At 39.1% G+C, this 23,772-nt stretch overlaps 1 protein-coding gene across 1 annotated transcript; it reads right to left on the bottom strand.

Moving 5' to 3' along the window:
* Window positions 1-3,774: 3,774 nt before the first annotated feature.
* On the bottom strand, window positions 3,775-8,003 carry zfp36l1a (ZFP36 like 1 zinc finger CCCH-type a). Its single transcript, XM_058056510.2, has 2 exons — window positions 7,438-8,003; window positions 3,775-6,747 (listed from the first exon to the last, which is right to left on the bottom strand). The coding sequence occupies exons 1-2, from the start codon at window positions 7,681-7,683 to the stop codon at window positions 5,719-5,721; spliced, it is 1,275 nt and encodes a 424-aa protein (XP_057912493.2). The 5' UTR covers window positions 7,684-8,003; the 3' UTR covers window positions 3,775-5,718.
* Window positions 8,004-23,772: the final 15,769 nt, after the last annotated feature.

Genomic DNA, 23,772 nt, shown 5'->3' with positions numbered 1-23,772 from the left:
AAAAAAATAAACAAAAAAATTTAAATTATATTAGGAAAGCAGGAAGTGAACAAATGTAACAGTTACTGATTGTAAAAGTACCAGATGGAGGGGTAGGATTTAAATAAGCTTTGCTTCTTCCTACTCCTTTTTGGACATCTCACTTGCCATCCCCTTGTACTTCGGTACGTGACAAAAAATAATAAAATAAAATTAAAAATTAAAAAAATGAATTTAATTAATAAAATAAATTTACAACAATAAACAAAAAAAAATAATTATATTTTGAAAGCAGGAAGTACTTTGGTACGTGACAAAAAATAATAATAAAAAAAAATTTAATTAATAAAATAAATTTACAAAAATAAACAAAAAAATTTAATTATATTACGAAAGCAGGAAGTACTCTGGCAGGTGACCAAAAAAAAAAATATATATATATATATTTTTTTTAAAGAAATAAACAAAAAAGCTTAAATTATATCAGGAAAGCAGGAAGTGAACAAGTGTAACAGTTACTGATTGTAAAAGTACCAGATGGAGGGGTAGGATTTAATAAGCTTTGCTTTATATAAAAAAATTTAAAAATCTCACTTGCCATCACCTCGTACTTTGGGACGTGACAAAAAATAATAATAAAAAAAAAAAATAAAATAAAAAAAATAAAAAAATAAATTATATTAGGAAAGCAGGAAGTACTTCGGTATGTGACCAAACAAAAAAATTAATAAAATATATTTTAAAAAATAAACAAAAACAACTTAAATTACATTAGGAAAGCAGGAAGTGAACAAATGTAACAGTTACTGATTGTAAAAGTACCAGATGGAGGGGTAGGATTTAATAAGCTTTGCTTCTTCCTACTCCTTTTGGACATGTGGAACTGGGAACTGATTATGGGATGCACTCAATTGTAATCTGATGCTTGCGAGTCCCAGTCCAGCCCTGTTACCGCAGGTGTACCTCAGGGTTCTATTCTAGGACCCCTAATATTTTTATCATTTACCCTATCCCTCACGGCAATATCTTCCGTAAATATTCCATCCACTTCCACGGCTTTGTGTGTGTGTGTGTGTGTGTGTGTGTGTGTGTGACTAATGAGGAGATGAGCCGAGGCAACAAGGAGGCCTTCATGGGTCAGCTGTGACGGGTCAGCACCCTCCATTGTGTGACGGGAAGAGGAGCTCCTGTTCCGGCTCCTTTGAGCAATCTGAGGGAACATAAACACGAACGGCACGAAACCCAGCCGGGGGGAGAGGCGAGGGGGTCACACCTACAGCCGTTTCTAATTTATTGACCTTTATATGTAGCGGGAAAAAAAAAACACAATAAGTGTTGACAGTCCTCCGCTCACCTGATGGTTCGATTCCAGCGAGTGTACAGTCCATGGCGGATCCATACTTTTTTTAAAAGAGTGTGTAGACTTTGCGCAAACACGCAGGGTCAGTCGCCTCAACACGCTCGCCAATCGCCCACGACCGCGGTGGAACTCCCCGGTCCGATGTTTGGGTTGGGTGCATGCCACGGAGGCCTCAAAAGTCGCACATTTGAGGGAAAAGTCGCGGCTGAATTCAAGGATGATGATAACCCTAGAAGTGAAACAATATCGGCGTCAGTTTGACCCAGGAACTGATTATTTTGATTTCCATTATTTTCTATGGCAGGGTTTCCCAAACTCTGGTTCGGTACCCAAATTGAGTCGCACTGCAACTTTTTTTTGGGTCGCAAATTGTCCAAGCAAGTGATCAACAAACAGGCTAATGAATGCATGGATGCTAGGGTTAACTTTTCCCAGCAAAGGTTGCATAGTGAGAAATGAAAGGAACTTATAGTTAGGAACAAATATTTACATTTTTTCCGATTTTTTTTTTTTTTAATTTCAACTTGATACGACTAATTTTTGTCAATATTTTGACTTTATTCTTCTGATTTAGTCAATTTATTTGATTTTAATTTGTATTTTTCTTGTTAAATTCAATTTTTAGAATTTTTTGCGGACAGCAAATGGCCCCCGGGCTGCACATTGAACACCACTGATTTCACATAACCTCCAAGCAAAATTGAGTCACACTGCAACTTTTCTTAAGTCGCAGATTGTCCAAGTGATCAGGTTGCATAGTGAGAAATGAAAGGAACTAATAGTTAGGAACAAATATTTACATTTTTTCTGAAATTTTGTTTTTGGAAATTTAAACTTGATACAACTAACTCTTTTCAATATTTTGACTTTATTCTTCTGATTTTGTCAATTTATATTTTTCTTGTTAAATTCCATTTTTAGAATTTTTTGCGGACAGCAAATGGCCCCCGGGCTGCACATTGAACACCACTGCTTTCACATAACCTCCAAGCAAAATTGAGTCACACTGCAACTTTTCTTAAGTCGCAGATTGTCCAAGTGATCAGGTTGCATAGTGAGAAATGAAAGGAACTTATAGTTAGGAACAAATATTTACATTTTTTCTGAAATTTTTGGGGGGAATTTAAACTTGATACAACTAACTCTTTTCAATATTTTGACTTTATTCTTCTGATTTTGTCAATTTATATTTTTCTTGTTAAATTCCATTTTTATAATTTTTTGTGGGCAACAAATGGCCCCCGGGCTGCACATTGAACACCACTGCTTTCACATAACCTCCAAGCAAAATTGAGTCACACTGCAACTTTTCTTGGGTCGCAAATTGTCCAAGTGATCAGGTTGCATAGTGAGAAATGAAAGGAACTTATAGTTAGGAACAAATATTTACATTTTTTCGGAAATTTTTTTTGGGGGAAATTTAAACTTGATACAACGAACTCTTTTCAATATTTTGACTTTATTCTTCTGATTTTGTCAATTTATATTTTTCTTGTTAAATTCCATTTTTAGAATTTTTTGTGGGCAACAAATGGCCCCCGGGCTGCACATTGAACACCACTGCTTTCACATAACCTCCAAGCAAAATTGAGTCACACTGCAACTTTTCTTGGGTCGCAAATTGTCCAAGTGATCAGGTTGCATAGTGAGAAATGAAAGGAACTTATAGTTAGGAACAAATATTTACATTTTTTCTGAATTTTTTTGGGGGGGAAATTTAAACTTGATACAACTAACTCTTTTCAATATTTTGACTTTATTCTTCTGATTTTGTCAAAAGGGGTCTCAAACACGCAGCCCGCGGGCCAAATGTGGCACGCAGGACACTAGTTTGAGGCCCCCGCCTTGATATGAAAGTTTAATGTTAGTTTAATATGGATGCTGTATGGTATCATGTACCTAGAAAAAATTATTACGTTTGATTAATGTTCATGTTAAAGGTTAAATAACTGTTAATAGTTATCCTCCCTATCCGTGTGGAAGTGGTAAGTTTTTGGCTATTTAAGTTGAAAGGAAATAACTTGAAGGCTACCGTTTAGGTCGCTAGCTCTCTAGTTTGCGAGTTAGCATGTGTCTCGAGACCCTGCAGTTGCGCAATATGTTGTAAATAAAAAAAGTATAAATGTGACTATAGTCGTGTTTTGTCATGTCTACAGGGCTCTAATAATGCTTTGTTCATTTTAATATGAAAATAATCATTTGTCTACCCACCAACTATATGTGGTTTCTTAAGTTTTTATTATTATTATTATATTGATTTATTACTGATTGATTTTCTTTATTCTTGATTTGTTTATTTATTTTTCATCTTATTTTGTGGAATAAGTGGAATGTTTTATCAGAGCTTTTCTTGTAGAAAATTGGAACCAAATTTGGTTTGGTTTGAGAAAAGTTTGAGACCCCCTGACTTAAAAGTATTTTAGACTCACACCATGTTATAACTTTTCCAAAAATACAGGGTTTATTGACTTTTAACTGCAATCAATACTTACAAAAAAAGGGGAAAAAAACAAACAGGCTTTCATATAAACTCACAGAAAGTACTGTAGTGAACAAACATGGCTGGAAAAATACATTCAGTTTCTTTTTAAACTTTTTTTGTTCAAAAAAACCCCAAAATCTGCTCACCCCCTTTTTTTTCCAAAATGTGTGAAGGCAAACGGGGGAACCAAAAAGTCCTCCATGATCCAATATAAAAAGGCACTAAGCCTTTGCTACCTGGAATGTATTCAAAAGAGGCACTTTAATAGTCAAGTTTTTTTTGGGGGGGGGGGGGGACTCGAACCATTTGGTCACAGCAGACTGGGTGGAACCAAAAAAAAAAAAAAAAAACAAGAAAAAAAATCCACTTAAAAGCACCCAAGTTACTTCTACCGTCCAGCCAGGAGCGGAGAAAGTACTGGAATAATATCGTGATAACGACGACTGTCGGAGAGACGTGAGAAAGAAAAAAAAAAAAAAAAAAAGGGGGGGGTAGAAAAAAATTGCAGTTTCCAGGGAGCACAAACAAAGACGTGAAATAAATAATCAAAAAAAGCATTTTTTTTTGTCGCAGTTTCTCGCTTTAAATTAATTTTGACAAAAAAAAGTGTAGTTTCAGAACAAAAAAAGTACAATATATTAAACTGTGGAGAAAAGGGGGAGGGGTGACAAAAAAAAACAAAAAAAAGGAAAACCGACAAATGTCTTCACAATCTTTAGATTAATATGGAAGATCATAATTTAACATAAAAGAAAATATATTCTATTGTTCATTATCCAGATAAATACAAAAAAAATTAAACAAAAAAAATGCATATGATCACCAATAAATATGTTCTGATAAGTTAAATAAGCAGTGACAAGCGAAACCTTCTGTCTGGAAAGTTCTTTAAACAACAATAACCGTAATAATAACATTAATAAAAAATAATTATCAAATAAAGAGAGAAAAAAAAAGAGGGGGGGGGCAACATCAACAACAAAAAAAATAGCTTGGAGATCCAATCATGTCAAGTCACAGGGAAAGGGGGCGGGGCCACTTACAGGTAAGTTCCCGGGAAAAAAAAAAGCCAGTGACCAGCAACAGGATGAAAGAGAGGGCGGAGATGTTGGTGGGGGTGGGGGTCAGGGGGCCGGGGTGACCAACTTCCAGTTCAAAGTCCTTCCTGCAGACTCACCCAGATCACAATTACATAAGACACTATTTGAAGGGGGAAGGGGAGGTGGGTGGGTAAGGGGGGGGGGGGGCGGGGGACAGTAGTCCATTCACCCGGAAACACGCACCCCCGCCCCCACCCACCCCCCCACAGGCACTTTTTTTTTTTCTTCTGAACTCCTGCCGCTAAACTATTGATATCTTTTCAGGCTCGTCTTTTTTGTTCCGTGTCGTTAACGAGCAAGCTCGCTCACTCCAAGAAAGGGGGCCGGGGGCGGTGTGGGGGCGGCTAGTGCAACTCACTCCCCTTGTCCAAGGCCACTTGTGCTGCTACACATTCAAGCGCAAAAAGCGATGAAAAAGAACCAAAAAAAAAAAACAAGCGGCACTTGGGGAAAAAAAACCAAAAACATCGTGATTTTTTTTTTTTCGTGTCCGTTTCCTGTCGCCGTTTTTTCGTTTTTGGCACTATGACACATGGCGGGCTACTCTGGCGTTCCTACATCAAAATAAAAAAGGCTTTGTGCAGATTAGCAGTGAGGGGGTGAAATGATTAGCCGATTAGCCGACTAGCCGACGCTCCCCTCGACCCACTACATCCTCGTGGCACCAACAAGGAAGCAACGCCGCCCGCGAGGGGCTCGGCGGGAGGTAGAAAGGGGGGGCGCGCCGCCGTTCTCCTCGTGCGTCAAAACAACAAAAAAAACCAACAGATCGGCGTGTAAAGATAAGGCGTCGCCGTTTAGTCGTCGGAGATGGAAAGGCGGCTGAAGATGGGCAGGCGGCGGGTGGTGTCGAGGGTGGGCGACTCGGAGCCGCTCAGGCTGCCCCCGGAGCTGCTCTGGTAGCCCTCCTGGTCCGAGAGGGAGTCCGGAGGGCTGGACGGGGACTCAAACATCTGAGGGGACTCCAACATGGGTCTGAAGTAGTGAGGCGTGCCGGTCGGGGACGGGGGCGCCGGGTTGCCGGCGTCGGGGCCCGCGGGCCCGGTGCCCAGACTCGGCCCAAAGAGGTTGGCGAGCTCCTGGCTGGAGTAGGTGAAGGGGTTACTGCTGGGCCAGTCGGGGACCTCGTCGGGGAAGAACATGGGCGGCGGGGTGACGGAAGTGGGGCTGTCTCTGAGCCCCGCCGAGCTGGAGAAGCCGGCGAAGCTGTAACTGTGCTGCAGGCGGGGGCGCTCCATCTCGCCGGAGGGGGGCGACGACTTCACGGGGGGTCCGCGGCGCTCCTCCGCATTGTGGATGAAGTGGCAGCGGGGGCCGTACGGGCAGAACCCGATGGTGTGAAACGTGCGGCACAGCTCCGTTTTGTACTTGGGGTGGCGGCTCAGGCTGCGTAGTTCGTGGATGCCGTGGGCAAACTGGCACTTGTCGCCGTATTTGCAGGCGCCGTTTTCCTCAAAGGGGCGGCACAGCTCCGTTTTGTAGCGGCTGGAGTTCACTTGGCCGCCCGTGGGGCTGGCCGGGCCCAGGCACTTGCCGAGGAGCCGCTCGCCCGTCTCGGAGAAGGAGCGGTCCCGCAAGCGGTTCTCCTTGTTGGCGCCGGAAATAAGCACCGAGTGCTCGGCTGCCTTCAGGCTGTTGAGGAACTGGTTCTGGTTGAACTTGGTGCTGCTGACAGAGTGCCGCCGCTGGTACACGCCTCCCACCGACGGCGAGCCCACCGCCTTCCTGTCCAGCAGGGCTCCGGCGGGGCTGGGGATAGCCGCGTTGGGCACCGTCACCGCGTGTTGGGAACCCAAGTTGCTGTTGTAGCTGAGCAGCTTGTTGTTCTGCAAAGACAGACAAACAGTCAGAAGTATTTCCTGGCTCGGACAAGCGGATGCAAGGCCCGGAGAACCGAGCGGCAGCTGGTTTGGCTGGTTGCCCCGGTCGGGAATGTGCGGCTGGCTCCGAAAAATGGAGCACATGAGAGGCCGCCGCTGGTGCTGCTTACCGAGCCCACAAAAGGAAGCTGCGTCCTTTAAAAGATAACCATCTGGCTCTTGGTGCACTTTTACAACAAAACAACTAATAAGCAGCTGTGATGCGTTTGGAGGGAAACAAAAAAATCCGTGTTTTTAGTTTGTTGTTGTTAAGTTACTGGCCCAAATATTAGACAGCTAATCTATCCGTAGCGGGTTAATGCCAGACAAATCTGGTGAATGATTAGCGAGCATGTGGCTGATTTGGGATCAGATTTAAACAACAAAAAAAAAAAGTTGCGCACGCACACAACTCAACTCAACTGGACTCTCAATGTTTGCGAATATTACGGAAAGCACGTCAAAACCTTCTTTTCTGCTTCGAAAACGCCGTCAAAGAAACAGAAAGTAAAGGTAAGACACACTGGGAGCGGAAACGGAGAAATAAATCACAACGAAAGCGGCCGCGGTTATCATTCCTCCACACTAGCTAGCAAGTTAGCTAGCTAGCTAGCTAAACCAGCAACGAAAACGCTAAAAAAGAGAAAAAAAAGTTACCTTGTTCATGGCTTCGAAATCGAAAAAAGGCGACACCACAGCCGTGCTCATGATTATAACGACCAAAAAAAAAAGTTTCTCCGGGTAAGGGGGGGCGGGGGGGTAAAGAAAAAAACAACAACAACCAAACCGGCGGGCTTGTTTGGAAGTTGACTGCCGTGCTGCAGTGCGCGCTCTGCGGATCCGTCCTGTGTGTTTGTGACCCCTCTGCAGAACTCCCCCAGTGGTTCCGTCCCGCCCCGACATTTGCCTTATAATCCTCCAGCAGGAGGAGCCTCCATGCTGGGCGTCGACTTTCAGAACTTTTCCTCCCTCCCCTCTTCTTTTTCTTCTTCTTCCTCTTTTTTTTTTTGCTCTGCAGCCGTGTTTGTTTCTTCCGAGCTGCAAGTTAAAGTGAGTAAAGTGTTAAAAAACAGACATGATAAATTATTTATGATGGCTTTAGCTGTTGTTTACTCATGCTCTATCCTCCCATCCACTGCTTCTGCTCTGTCATTAATTTACTCCTAATTGCCGGACTGCTAACATCACTGCTGGGACTTTCCGAGTCAATCCAGGGTGGCGGTTATTAACTCCTTCCCGACCCCTTCCCAACCCCTTTCCCACCTCCGTCACTGCAAATAGAAATCATCTGTTACAGGGTTAAACTCCGGTGCGGTGAATCAAGGCAAAGTAAAACGATTCACCATTTCACGACACGTGACGTTGATGAAATGAAAGCAGGGGCGAGTCGTTTTTTTTGTTTTTTTTTAACCTGCAAAGAACTTCCGATGCGACTTTTGAGGCTTATTTTAATCAAATATTTCAGTGGAACCGGATAACCGGGAATGTTGATTTTCTTGTCTGTGCATTCAAGCGCACCCGTGAAGTCGTACAATTCGGAATATGACGTTTGACGCGACATTTGATGTATTTTTTTTTTCTCAAAAATTTCCATCAGTTCAGTAGTGTACGACTTTCGGGCTATTCCACAATATGCTGATAATTTTTCATTTAACTTTGGACTGGTATTTTTTTATCATTTTTTTACTGGTTTGTCTGCACGATATGCTAGCAGCATTTTAAGCGAAAACTTCAGCAAAATTGTATTTCAGGGTGTTTAATAATATGGCACAATATATAAATATAACATTTTGTAATAATTTTGAGGCACATTTTTCCGTAAAATGAGTTAAACTCACTTTTTAACTCATTAATGTGCGTTTTTACTCTCTTGCCTATGCATTCAAGCGCACCCGTGAGGTTGTACAATTCGGAATATGACATTTAACGCAAAATTTGATGTATTTTTTTCTCTAAAATTTCCATCAGTTCAGTAGTGTCCAACTTTCGGGCTGGTCAACAATATGCTGATAACGTTTCATTTAACTTCGGACTGGTATTTTTACTAATTTTTTTACCCGGCGTACAGTTTTCTGCATGATATGCTACCAAAATTTTAAGCGAAAACTTCTACAAAATTGTATTTCAGGGTGTTTAATAATATGGTGATAACATTTTGTACAAATTTTGCGGCATATTTTTCCGTAAAATGTGAGTTAAACTCACTTTTTAACCCATTAATGTGCGTTTTTAATCTCTTGCCTATGCATTCAAGTGCACCCGTGAGGTCGTACAATTCGGAATATGACATTTAACGCAAAATTTGATGTATTTTTTTCTCTAAAATTTCCGTCAGTTCAGTAGTGTCCAACTTTCGGGCTAGTCAACAATATGCTGATAACGTTTCATTTAACTTCGGACTGGTATTTTTACTAATTTTTTTACCCGGCGTACAGTTTTCTGCATGATATGCTACCAAAATTTTAAGCGAAAACTTCTACAAAATTGTATTTCAGGGTGTTTAATAATATGGCGATAACATTTTGTACAAATTCTGAAGCATATTTTTCCGTAAAATGTGTGTTAAACTCACTTTTTAACCCATTAATGTGCGTTTTTACTCTCTTGCCTATGCATTCAAGCACAACCGTGAAGTCGTAGAATTCGGAATATGACATTTAACGCAAAATTTGATGCATTTTTTTCTCTAAAATTTCAGTCAGTTCAGTAGTGTCCAACTTTCGGGTTAGTCAACAATATGCTGATAACTTTTCATTTAACTTCGGACTGGTATTTTTACTAATTTTTTTACCCGGCGTACAGTTTTCTGCATGATATGCTACCAAAATTTTAAGCGAAAACTTCTACAAAATTGTATTTCAGGGTGTTTAATAATATGGCGATAACATTTTGTACAAATTTCGAGGCATATTTTTCCGTAAAATGTGTGTTAAAATCACTTTTTAACCCATTAATGTGCGTTTTTAATCTCTTGCCTATGCATTCAAGCGCACCCGTGAAGTCGTACAATTCGGAATATGACGTTTGACGCGACATTTGATGTATTTTTTTTCTTTAAAATTTCCATACAACTTTCGGGCTCTTCAACAATATGCTGATAACTTTTCATTTAACTTCGGACTGGTATTTTTAGTATTTTTTTTACCCGGCGTACAGTTTTCTGCATGATATGCTACCAAAATTTTAAGCAAAAACTTCTGCAAAATTGTATTTCAGGGTGTTTAATAATATGGCGATAACATTTTGTACAAATTTCGAGGCATATTTTTACATAAAATGTGAGTTAAACTAACTTTTTAACCCATTAATGTGCGTTTTTACTCTCTTGCCTATGCATTCAAGCGCACCCGTGAGGTCGTACAATTTGGAATATGACATTTAACGCAAAATTTGATGTATTTTTTTCTCTAAAATTTCCGTCAGTTCAGTAGTGTCCAACTTTCGGGTTAGTCAACAATATGCTGATAACTTTTCATTTAACTTCGGACTGGTATTTTTACTAATTTTTTTTACCTGGCGTACAGTTTTCTGCATGATATGCTACCAAAATTTTAAGCGAAAACTTCTACAAAATTGTCTTTCAGTGTGTTTAATAATGTGGCGATAACATTTTGTACAGATTTCGAGGCATATTTTTCCGTAAAATGTGAGTTACTTTTTAACTCATTAATGTGCGTTTTTACTCTCTTGCCTATGCATTCAAGCGCACCCGTGAAGTGAGCAACAATTTATGTGACTTTTGAGACTCATTAATCACGAAGATTTCAATATTTGGGGAAAAAACAGTTAACATAAAAAATTTGAGCTGTTTTGAACATAAAACTGAGAGCGGCTTTTGACGTTTTTTTTGTGTTTTTTTTTTGTTGACAGTGTTGTCGGCCATATTGTGGCGGATGGCGGCCATGGATGTCATTCCTCAGGTGAGGGAAGTTGATACACGCCGTGATGTCACGTTATTCCCGCACAAAAGGTTGAAACTTAGACAAATCTTTATCTCGCTGGTTTTCCTCGCCCCCCCCCCCCCCCCCCCCCACCTCATCCCCCGGCGGCCATGTGCAGAGTCAATGTCAGGGTTGGGTTGCAAGACAAGAGGGGGTGGGGGCGGGTGAGAAGAAAAGGAGGCGAGAGAAGGGGGGGGTGAGATTTATGAGGGATGTTTATTACTATACAGGACTGCCCCCAGGAGGTGAGGGCACAAGGGGGGGTGTTGGGGGGGGCATTCCCTTTCTTCATACTTTTCTTACACAGGAGACACACACACAGCACGGAAAGTTGTTTTTTCCTTCCTCCTGACCCCCCCCAGTTAAAATTAGCTGTTATCTTTAGCACAAATTGGAGAGGAGGACCAGGTATGGCAGCAAATGTGCAGTTAGCTCCCTAGCTAACTAGCTAGCTGGTGTGTGTGTGTTAACATACAAAAAGAGTTTTAGGAGGTGGGCCCGGCGTGGAGCAATCCCCCCCCGCCCCCCCCAGAGTGCTTTCACAGACGACAGGGTGGGATGACAGACTTGCTGGAAATCACGTCTGCGTTTGAAAGGCACGTTTGGTGGGGGTGGACGACCTCCTCTTCCAGTAGGATTGGAAGCGGTATGACCGAAATGCCATCGCTCATGATAGCGGGGGGGTCTTATTATTGGCCCAATATATATTTTAAATTAATCAGAAAATTTTAAAAATGATTTTACAATAATAAAGGCAAACTTTTAAGAGAAAATAGTTCCACTCTTAAGTGAAAAAGTCATAATTTTTGATGATAACGTTGTAATATTATAATATTATGACATTTTAGGAGCACAAACTTGAAATACTAAAAAAAATAAGATGTTATTTTTTTATGTCGTAATATTATGAGATACAAAGAAAGAAACGGATCATGTTTTTAGTTCTGTTTAATTTTTGAAACTTAGGTTAGGTTAGGAAAATATTATATATATATATATTTATATAAGGTTATGAAATATATATTTAATTTTAAATTATTGGCCCAATATATATTTTTAAATAATCAGAAAATTTAAAAAATTATTTTACAATAATAAAGTCAAACTTTTAAGAGAAAATAGTTACACTTTTAAGTGAAAAAGTCATAATTTTTGATGATAACGTTGTAATATTATGACATTTTAGGAGCACAAAGTTGAAATACTAAAAAAATAAAACATTTATTTATGTCGTAATATTATGAGATACAAAGAAAACAACGGATAATGTTTTTAGTTCTGTTTAATTTTTTAAACTTAGGTTAGGTTCGGAAAATATTACATATATATATGGTTATAAAATATAGATTTAATTTTAAATTATTGGCCCAATGTATATTTTAAAATAATCAGATTTTTTTTAAAATTATTTTACAATAATAAACTCAAACATTTAAGAGAAAATAGTTACACTCTTAAGTGAAAAAGTCGCAATTTTTTGATGATAACGTTGTAATATTATGATATTTTAGGAGCACAAAGTTAAAATACTAAAAAAAAGACGTTATTTTTTTATGTCGTAATATTATGAGATACAAAGAAAACAGCGAATAATGTTTTTAGTTGTGTTTAATTTTTTAAACTTAGGTTAGGAAAATATTATATATATATATATATAAGGTTATGAAATATATATTTAATTTTTAATTATTGGTCCAATATATATTTTTAAATAATCAGAAAATTAAAAAAAATATTTTACAATATTAAAGGCAAACTTTTAAGAGAAAATAGTCCCACTCTTAAGTGAAAAAGTCATAATTTTTGATGATAACGTTGTAATATTATAATATTATGACATTTTAGGAGCACAAACTTGAAATACTAAAAAAAATAAGACGTTATTTTTTTATGTCGTAATATTATGAGATACAAAGAAAGCAACGGATCATGTTTTTAGTTCTGTTTAATTTTTGAAACTTAGGTTAGGTTAGGAAAATATTATATATATATATTTATATAAGGTTATGAAATATATATTTAATTTTAATTTATTGGCCCAATATATATTTTAAAATAATCAGAAAATTTTAAAAATTATTTTACAATATTAAAGTCAAACTTTTAAGAGAAAATAGTTACACTTTTATGTGAAAAAGTCGTAATTTTTGATGATAACGTTGTAATATTATGACATTTTAGGAGCACAAAGTTGAAATACTAAAAAAATAAAACATTTATTTATGTCGTAATATTATGAGATACAAAGAAAACAACGGATAATGTTTTTAGTTCTGTTTATTTTTTTAAAATTAGGTTACGAATATATATATATATATATACGTATATAAGGTTATGAAATATGTATTTTATTTTTAAAATTAAAGTTTCAATTTTAATTAAATACTATATATTGGATTTATAATCATATTAGTAATGATGTATTATCGTAAAATATTATGGGAATAAATTTATAATCAAATTTACAAGAAGAAAGTTGAAATATTTGGGAAAAAAATTTTGGGGAAAAAATTTAATTTTCCACCATTTTAGGCAAAAAAGTGAAATAATATTTCACAGTGCGACCCTTGCTACATGAAGCATTTTCAAGCATAAATATGCCTCAATGAAGAGAAATACAAATATAAGCATATAACTGGCCACTAGGTGGCAGTAATGTTACATTGACGAGACAATAGCCACCACAGGAAGTAAAAAAATGAACAACAAAGAATTTACCCAATGCTAACATTTTCTCTTATGTCTACTATATTGTGTAATAGGAGTGTTAAGGTGACTATAGGGGTGTTATTTCATGTCTCGAGGGCTCTAATACTGTTAAAAGCGTATTCAGAAGGCGCTAAACAGGTTTTCTATGCTCTAGCTACCAAAGTAAATTATATAAATATTATATTCATATAAATATATAATATTATATAAATTATATTACTATTTTATATATTTATATTATTTTTTTTATGTTTTATATTTATATTATTATCCTATTATTCTCCATATTTTACACAGTGCTAATTCATGGAATGCTTACATAGAGAATAGAAAACATGATGCTTACATCATTAGAGCCCCGCAGACATGAAATAACACCCCTACAGTCACCTATACACTCTAATTATTCATTGTCCACATCACATTGCACGACTTGTTAGCCCCCAGACCTCACAGCTAGGAGACCAGGGTTCAATTCCACCCAGTAAAAAAATCAAGGAAACAACAAGCAATTTACCCAATTTTTATTTATGTCTACTATATTGAGTAATAGGAGTGTTAAGATGACTATAGGGGTGTTATTTCATGTCTCGAGGGCTCTAATACTGTTAAAAGCGTATTCAGAAGGTGCTAAACAGGTTTAGCTACCAAAGTAAATTATATAAGTATTATATATATATTATAAATATATATAAATATAAAATATATTTATATAAATATTATATAAATTATATTATAATTTTTTATATTTATATTATTATTTTTTATATTTTATATTTATATTATTATACTATTATTCTGCATATTTTACACAGTGGATCATCAGTTAGCGTTTTTTTTCCAATTTTTACGCCACAATGTTGCGTGTATTCGCGAGTCGGCGTCCAACGTGCCCGAGTGTTCTTCTTCCAGTACACGAAAACAGAAAGTGGAAGTCAACGCTGTCGTCTATGATGTAATCATGACGTCATCAGGGGTTGGTTCTGTAGTTATTTTCAAACCAATACAGTTACGCCACAAATGGATTCGGTTAGAGTCGAACTTCCGGAACGGATGAAAGATTCCGTTGTACTGATAATAAAAAAGGCTTTCATAACTGCCCACATTAGCTTGACATTAGCATAGCATAGCATAGCAGAAATACTGCGGCGTTGAACTAGTTAATAGGCTTGTTGATGAATGCGATGCGGATAGAACAGTTGCAGTTCCTCAGCAGTGAAGTATGCATTGGTGGCGTGTTACTTCATCTCCTATTAAAACGCGTTCTTATATAACTTCCCCTTTTCCCCAGCATGTGAGTATCTTTCGAAATACTGACAGTCCAGCTGACTGGGCTGATTGGACAAATATGGGCATGTTTGTGTAACTACTGTATGGAGCCCAGACTTGGAAAAACCTGACTTTGGAGGCATTGATTGAAAAATATTTAGATGTATTTATGTATTTATTATTTATTATTTATGTATTATTTTTAATTTGTTATTTTTAATTTATTATTTTTAATTTATTATTTTTGATTTATTATTTTTAATTTATTATTTATTAATTATTTAATTATTATTTTTAATTTATTATTTATTTTATTATTTTATTTATTTTATTTCAGCGTTAATTCATGGAATATTTACATAGTGAAAGAATAGAAAACAAGATGCTTACATCATTAGAGCCCCGCAGACATGAAATAACACCCCTACAGTCTCCTATACACTTATTATAGCTAATTATTTATTGTCCACATCACATTGCACAACTCTAATACTGCTGGACTCAGGATGGCTGCCAGCTAGCAAGCTAAGCTAACAAGCTAAATATTTATTTCCTTATTTCTAAACCTGTGGCTGCACGGCGGTCGAGTGGTGAGCGCGCAGACCTCACAGCTAGGAGACCGGGGTTCAATTCTAAACCTCAAAACTGAAGAAGTAAAAAAAAATACCACTTCCACACTGAACGGGAGAACTTTTTTTTAGAGCCCCGCAAACATGAAATAACACCCCTACAGTCACCTATACACTTATTATAGCTAATTATTTATTGTCCACATCACATTGCACAACTCTAATACTGCTGGACTCAGGATGGCTGCCAGCTAGCAAGCGAAGCTAACAAGCTAACTATTTATTTCCTTATTTCTAAACCTGTGGCTGCACGGCGGTCGAGTGGTGAGCGCGCAGACCTCACAGCTAGGAGACCGGGGTTCAATTCTAAACCTCAAAACTGAAGAAGTAAAAAAAAATACCACTTCCACACTGAACGGGAGGAGAACTTTTTTCACTCAATCATGTGGGAGAAGCTGACTTCACAGCTTCATACGTTAAGGTAATGCGCGTTAAGGTAATACGTGTTAAGGTAATGTCAAGGGATAGCGATGTAGCAACTCGTTTCGTATCACGATTCCTGGTTGCCAATACAGTTTAAGGATGTAGGAATACCGGGATGACTCCAAATTGTCCATAGGTATGAATGTGAGTGTGAATGGTTGTTTGTCTATATGTGCCCTGTGATTGGCTGGCAACCAGTACCCTGCCCAAAGACAGCTGGGATAGGCTCCAGCACCCCCGCGACCCTTGTGAGTATACGCAGGAGAAAATGAACGAATGAATTTCTAAACCTCAAAAATGAAGACGTCAAAAAATACCACTTCCACACTGAACGGGAGGATAACTTTTTTCACTCAATCATGTGGGAGAAGCTGACTTCCCAGCTTCATACAGTGTTAAGGTAATACGTGTTAAGGTAATGTCATGGAATAGCGGTCTAACAACTCGTTTTGTATCACGATTCCTGGTTGCAGATACAGTTCAAGGATCCAGGAATACCAGGATACCAGGACCTCATCTTCTTCAAGGCCACAAAACTGCCCGTCTTTTCCAGAAAAATCAAACATGGGACATTGAAAGGTGAGAAGAAGTTTTATTCTCTGATGAGTAAAAATATAACCTTGACGGTCCCCAATGGCTTCCAACGTTAAGGAGATCCCACCTGAGATGTTTCCACAGTGGAGGGGGGAGGTCCATCATGATTTCGGGTGCTTTTTCGTTCAGTGGATCACTGGGGTGGGGTCGCCAACTGGGTGCCCTGGTTTGGGTGGTACCAGCGCTGAAGTTCACAATGCTCGGACTTGACCAAGGACTTCTTCAGGGAGAATAACATCACTCTTTTGGACCATCCCGAATCTTCTGATTTAAATCCCGTAGAGAACATTTGAGGCTGGATGAGCATCGGTTCCAGACAGTTGATGCCCTTCGTGAAGCCATCTTGGAGCAATGGAAACACTCTCATCAGGCATGCCCACGAATACAACTAAAGTAAACAAAGCATCATCATGGCTGCGTGTGTTCAGGAGAGGAACTTGGGGGGGGGGCGGGGTTTGGCAAACGAGATCCAGCAGCGATTAATTGTCCATACGGGGTAGCCGCAGCATCGTTAGTGGTCAACCACCAAGATGCCGTTCCCATGAAGTTCTCCAGCCGCTCTCCCCCGTCCCATCTCCCCCTTACTGGGTGGGCATCGGGGCTCCATAATTGGGAGCAGAGCTCAAAGAAAACACCGAGTCATGGAGATCCGATGTGTTTGCCGATGTCGGTGCGGATTAACGGCCGTCTGGAAGATGATCAAGCTGGAATGGATCAAAACAAGGGAACGGAACGCCGTCATGTCTCCGGGGGGTTGTGTTTAGATTGAAAACGCCAGCTTCCTATTTAGACTTCCTGACCCGTGTTTCCTGAAGAACAATCTCTGCGTCTGCCCACGGGGATCATGGGAAGTTTGGCTTTCCATTCGCACATCCAGGAAAACGGCGAAAAAAAAAACAAAAAAAAAACTCCACACCGATGCCGCACATGATATTGTCCGGTCTCACTCCGCCTTCTTAATCGACATCAGTCGACCATGTGGCGAACGCTGAAACGAGATATCAACACGGCACGTTTTTGTGCGGCGTTCCGAACAGTGGGAAGCAAATCCAACCCTGTCCATCTGCGTCTCCCAGACTTTGTGTGGTCACTGCGGGACCAGGATACACAAAGTCCGGCTCTGGACCCGTTCAGATCTTGGGGTTTCTGATCAACCGCCTCACGAATAATTTTTAGGAGCGCGGTATTCCTAACAAGACATTCCCACCCTTGTTTTAGGCTTTTCAGTTGAAAAGTTAGCTGCTAAAAGAGCTGTCAATCAATGTCTTATTCGTCTTCTCCTGAGATTAAATTCCTTGGCTATCCCTTCCCTTTTCCTGCTCCGGGCCCTGGCTGTGAATTCCAGATGTCCATGTGATCCCGGGCAAGCGCATCCATCTCCTGCTCAGCGGAAAACGATCAGGAAATGAGCAAAAGTCAAGTTGGGACTAAAAGATCAAGGCTACATAAGCAATTTCCTTTGCCGAATATATCAATAAAAAACAGCGCACCCTTTAACGCTATTTCATGTTAGCATCGCAGTTTTTTATTTCGGCATGTTTTAGTACCCAAGGAATCCCTGGAGCGTGGAATCAGTGGGACACCCCGCGGTGTAATTCCTCTACTGCTTAAGCGCCGTGCACGGAAGTGTCAAAAGTGACAAAGATTTGTCAATTTGGCCCCGAGGCTTTTCGGTTCGGACTGCCTAACACCCCACCCCAGTCTTGGTTTTAGAAACCAATCCGGGGCTGGGATCTAATCCGCCGCCCCCAGCTTTGAAAAGGAACAGGTGAATTCTGGGATTGTATTCTGTGATTGGTTGACAGAGCCTCGGATTCAGAGCATGTTCCCATGTAGGGGGGAACTTGACCCCCTTCTACAGCGGCATGTTCTCTGTACAATCAGTAACTGTTACATTTGTTCACTTCCTGCCTTCTAATATAGTTTTTTTTTAATTATTTTATTTTTGTAACTGTTACATTTGTTCACTTCCTGCCTTCCTAATATAGTTTTTTTTTAATTATTTTATTTTTGTAACTTACATTTGTTCACTTCCTTCCTTCCTAATATAGTTTTTTTAAATTATTTTATTTTTGTAACTTACATTTGTTCACTTCCTGCCTTCCTAATATAGTTTTTTTTATTATTTTATTTTTGTAGCTGTTACATTTGTTCACTTCCAGCCTTCCTAATATATATTTTTTTAAATATTTTATTTTTGTAACTGTTACATTTGTTCACTTCCTGCCTTCCTAATATAGTTTTTTTTTTATTATTTTATTTTTGTAACTGTTACATTTGTTCACTTCCTGCCTTCCTAATATAGTTTTTATTTTTTTTAAATATATTTTTATTATTATTTTATTTTTGTAACTGTTACATTTGTTCACTTCCTGCCTTCCTAATATAGTTTTTTTTTTTTTTTTTTTTTTAATTTTTTTTAAATTAATTTATTTTAGTATTGTTACATTTGTTCACTTCCTGCCTTTCTAATTTAATTTAATTTAATCTAATTTAATTCAATTCAGTTCAATTCAATTCAATTCATCTGGTACTTTTACAATCAGTAACTGTTACATTTGTTCACTTCCTGCCTTCCTAATATATATATATATATTTTTTTTTTTAAATTATTTCATTTTATTTTTCTAACTGTTACATTTGTTCACTTCCTGCCTTTCTAATTTAATTTAATTTAATCCATCTTGTACTTTTACAATCAGTAACTGTTACATTTGTTCACTTCCTGCCTTCCTAATATAGTTTTTTTAATTTATTAATTTAAAAATTTTTTTTAAAATTATTTTATTTTAGTTTTGTTACATTTGTTCACTTCCTGCCTTTTTAATTTAATTTAATTTAATTTAATTTAATTTAATTTAATTTAATTTAATTTAATTTAATTTAATTTAATTTAATTTAATTTAATTTAATTTAATTCATCTGGTACTTTTACAATCAGTAACTGTTACATTTGTTCACGTCCTGCCTTTCTAATATAGTTTTTTTTTTATTATTTCATTTTATTTTTTTAACTGTTACATTTGTTCACTTCCTGCCTTTCTAATTAAATTTAATCTAATCTAATCCGGTACATTTACAATCAGTAACTGTTACATTTGTTCACTTCCTGTCTTCCTAATATAGTTTTTTAAAAATTTTTTAAAAACATTTTATTTTAGTATTGTTACATTTGTTCACTTCCTGCTTTTAAAATTTAATTTAATTTAATTTAATCCATCTGGTACTTTTACAATCAGTAACTTACATTTGTTCGCTTCCTGCATTCCTAATATAATTAAAGTTTTTTGTTAAAAAATTTTTTTTTTTTAATATTTTAATTTAAATTTTTTTGTCACGTACCGAAGTACGAGGGGGCCGTGTCAGGGTGACTTAGGGGCGATGATGTCACCCACCCATCTTGAGTACTGTAGGTATTTCATGAGTGCCGATCACCCCGTTCTTGGCCGAGTGGTTTTTCCCGGAACATGGTCCGTTATGAGTCTTCTTCTTGATGCTTTCAGACTAGGTGATGTATAGTACTTAGTACATGTACCACTACGCTCAAGTACACTCTTAGTACAAGGGCTAGCAACGCTTTTGCTAATAATCGACTCGCGACAAAGCCTAAAGTCGTGAAAATGGTATGACTCGCTGTGTTCAAGGTAAACCACCGGTCTTACTGGAGCACTCGTGATTTAAGACTTGGCTGGACTTGATCCATAAACAGCTGGAGAACAGTACAGTAAGTCCTGGTTCTGGTTCTGGTTGGTCGTAATTCTTCACACGGTATTTCAGCCATGCATGCTCCCTCTGTTTTTGTTTAAGTGCGTATATTGGCCGAGTGGTTAGCATGTAGGGCACGCAGTCAGGAGATCGGGAAGAACCGGGTTAGATTCTGGATTCTGGAGTTTGCATTTGACATGTGCACACTGACATGAAAAACCAGATCCAGGTTGAGCAAAAGAATCGGAATTGACCTGTGTGAATGTAGACTTGGTCTCCACCCTTCTGTTGGACCCTTGTTCAACGGGTTGGACAAGAGATTTTCTTGCCTTTATGTCATAATGCAAGGTGACCACATGACTTTAACATAGCAACCAAGTTGAACATATGTGGTATTAGACAATGCAAGGCTTGGATATGGATATGGATATGGATATGGATATGGATATGGTAATGGTTTTCATTTGAACATGCATCAGATTGCAATTGAGTGCATCCCACAATCAGTTCCCAGTTCCACATGTCCAAAAGGAGTAGGAAGTTATTTCCTTTCAACTTAAATAGCCAAAAACTTCCCACTTCCACACGGATAGGGAGGATAACTATTAACAGTTATTTAACCTTTAACATGAACATTAATCAAACGTAATAATTTTTTCTGGGTACATGATACCATACAGCATCCATATCAAACTAACATTAAACTTTCATATCAAGGCGGGGGCCTCAAACTAGTGTCCGGGGGCCATTTGCTGCCCACAAAAAATTCTAAAAATGGAATTTCCACCCTGGACTGGTGGCCAGCCAATCACAGGGCACATATAGACAAACAACCATTCACACTAACAATTTGGAGTCACCAATTAACCTTTTTGGAATGTGGGAGGAAACCGGAGTACCCGGAGAAAACCCACGCATGCACGGGGAGAACATGCAAACTCCACACAGAGATGGCCGAGGGTGGAATTGAACCCCGGTCTCCTAGCTGTGAGGTCTGCGTGCGCTAACCACTCGACCGCCGTGCAGCCAAAACCCGTTTATGACCTTCTAAATAAGTTTTTTTTTGACATTATTAGAGCCCTCTCAACATGAAATAGCACCCCTATAGTCGCCTTTACACTCCTTTCTCTCTTGGCGACATGCAAACTCCACACAGAGATGACAGAGAGTGGAATTGAACCTTGGTCTCCTAGCTGTGAGGTCTGCGCGCTAACCACTCGACCGCCGTGCAGCCAAAACCCGTTTATGACCTTCTAAATGAGTTTTTTTTACATTATTAGAGCCCTCTCAACATGAAATAGCACCCCTATAGTCGCCTTTACACTCCTTTCTCTCTTGGCGACATGCAAACTCCACACAGAGATGACAGAGAGTGGAATTGAACCTTGGTCTCCTAGCTGTGAGATCTGCGCGCTAACCACATTAGCCGCCGTGCAGCCAAAACCCGTTTATGACCTTCTAAATAAGTTTTTTTAACATTATTAGAGCCCTCTCAACATAAAATAGCACCCCTATAGTCGCCTTTACACTCCTTTCTCTCTTGGCGACATGCAAACTCCACACAGAGATGACCGAGGGTGGAATTGAGCCCCGGTCTCCTAGCTGGGAGGTCTGCATGCGCTAACCACTCATCCACCGTGCAGCCAAAACTTGTTTATCACCTCCTAAATAAGTTTTTTTAACATTATTAGAGCCCTCTCAACATGAAATAGCACCCCTATAATCGCCTTTACACTCCTTTCTCTCTTGACGACTTTGGAGAACATGTAAACTCCACACAGAGATGGCCGAGGGTGGAATTGAACCCTGGTCTCCTAGCTGGGAGGTCTGCGTGTGCTAACCACTCGACCGCCGTGCAGCCAAAACCCATTTATGACCTTCTAAATAAGTTTTTTTTAACATTATTAGAGCCCTCTCAACATAAAATAGCACCCCTATAGTCGCCTTTACACTCCTTTCTCTCTTGGCGACATGCAAACTCCACACAGAGATGACCGAGGGTGGAATTGAACTTCGGTCTCCTAGCTGTGAGGTCTGCGCGCTAACCACATTATCCGCCGTGCAGCCAAACCCGTTTATGACCTTCTAAATAAGTTTTTTTAACATTATTAGAGCCCTCTCAACATAAAATAGCACCCCTATAGTCGCCTTTACACTCCTTTCTCTCTTGGCGACATGCAAACTCCACACAGAGATGACCGAGGGTGGAATTGAGCCCCGGTCTCCTAGCTGGGAGGTCTGCATGCGCTAACCACTCATCCACCGTGCAGCCAAAACTTGTTTATCACCTCCTAAATAAGTTTTTTTAACATTATTAGAGCCCTCTCAACATGAAATAGCACCCCTATAATCGCCTTTACACTCCTTTCTCTCTTGACGACTTTGGAGAACATGTAAACTCCACACAGAGATGGCCGAGGGTAGAATTGAACCCTGGTCTCCTAGCTGGGAGGTCTGCGTGTGCTAACCACTCGACCGCCGTGCAGCCAAAACCCGTTTATGACCTTCTAAATAAGTTTTTTTTTAACATTATTAGAGCCCTCTCAATATGACATAGCATCCCTATAGTCGCCTTTATACTCCTTTCTCTCTTGGCGACATGCAAACTCCACACAGAAATGACCGAGGGTGGAATTGAACCCTGGTCTCCTAGCTGTGAGGTCTGCGCGCTAACCACATTATCCGCCGTGCAGCCAAAACCCGTTTATGACCTTCTAAATGAGTTTTTTTTAACATTATTAGAGCCCTCTCAACATGAAATAGCACCCCTATAGTCGCCTTTACACTCCTTTCTCTCTTGGCGACATGCAAACTCCACACAGAGATGACCGAGAGTGGAATTGAACCTTGGTCTCCTAGCTGTGAGGTCTGCGCGCTAACCACATTAGCCGCCGTGCAGCCAAAACCCGTTTATGACCTTCTAAATAAGTTTTTTTAACATTATTAGAGCCCTCTCAATATCAAATAGCACCCCTATAGTCGCCTTTACACTCCTATCTCTCTTGGCGACTCTGGAGAACATGTAAACTCCACACAGAGATGACCGAGGGTGGAATTGAGCCCCGGTCTCCTAGCTGGGAGGTCTGCGTGTGCTAACCACTCGACTGCCGTGCAGCCAAAACCTGTTTATGACCTTCTAAATAAGTTTTTTTTTAACATTATTAGAGCCCTCTCAACATGAAATAGCACCCCTATAGTCGCCTTTACACTCCTATCTCTCTTGGCGACATGCAAACTCCACACAGAGATGACACAGGGTGGAATTGAACCCTGGTCTCCTAGCTGTGAGGTCTGTGTGCGCTAACTGTGCAGCCAAAACCCGTTTATGACCTTCTAAATACGTTTTTTTTTAACATTATTAGAGCCCTCTCAACATGAAATAGCACCCCTATAATCGCCTTTATACTCCTATCTCTCCGTCCAATTCCGTAAAAAATGACAAAATGGAGTAAAATACAAATATACGGCATTCCACAGTCTCATTCAACGATGCGATGACTGCTCACCATTTGGGTGAGACACACAAGCACCAGACTTGATCTTCGGAACATCTGGCTCTTATTGCAGGGTTGAATGATCTCAACAACGGGAACCAGAATCCCGAAGATGGGCTAACCCGCACCACGCTAAAATCCATCCTACTACTATCTTTGGTACTAGAAGTGTAGAGGTGAAATACATGGGCTTGTAAAGCTGACTATAGGGGTGCTATTTCATGTCTA

The sequence above is a fragment of the Doryrhamphus excisus genome, linkage group LG19 (assembly GCF_037039965.1).
Source record: "Doryrhamphus excisus strain RoL-2023G ecotype Guam linkage group LG19, RoL_Dexc_Guam_v1.1, whole genome shotgun sequence".
NCBI lineage: Eukaryota > Metazoa > Chordata > Actinopteri > Syngnathiformes > Syngnathidae > Doryrhamphus > Doryrhamphus excisus.
The sequence above is the reverse complement of the archived record's forward strand: the minus strand, read 5'-3'. Positions and strand labels throughout refer to the sequence as shown.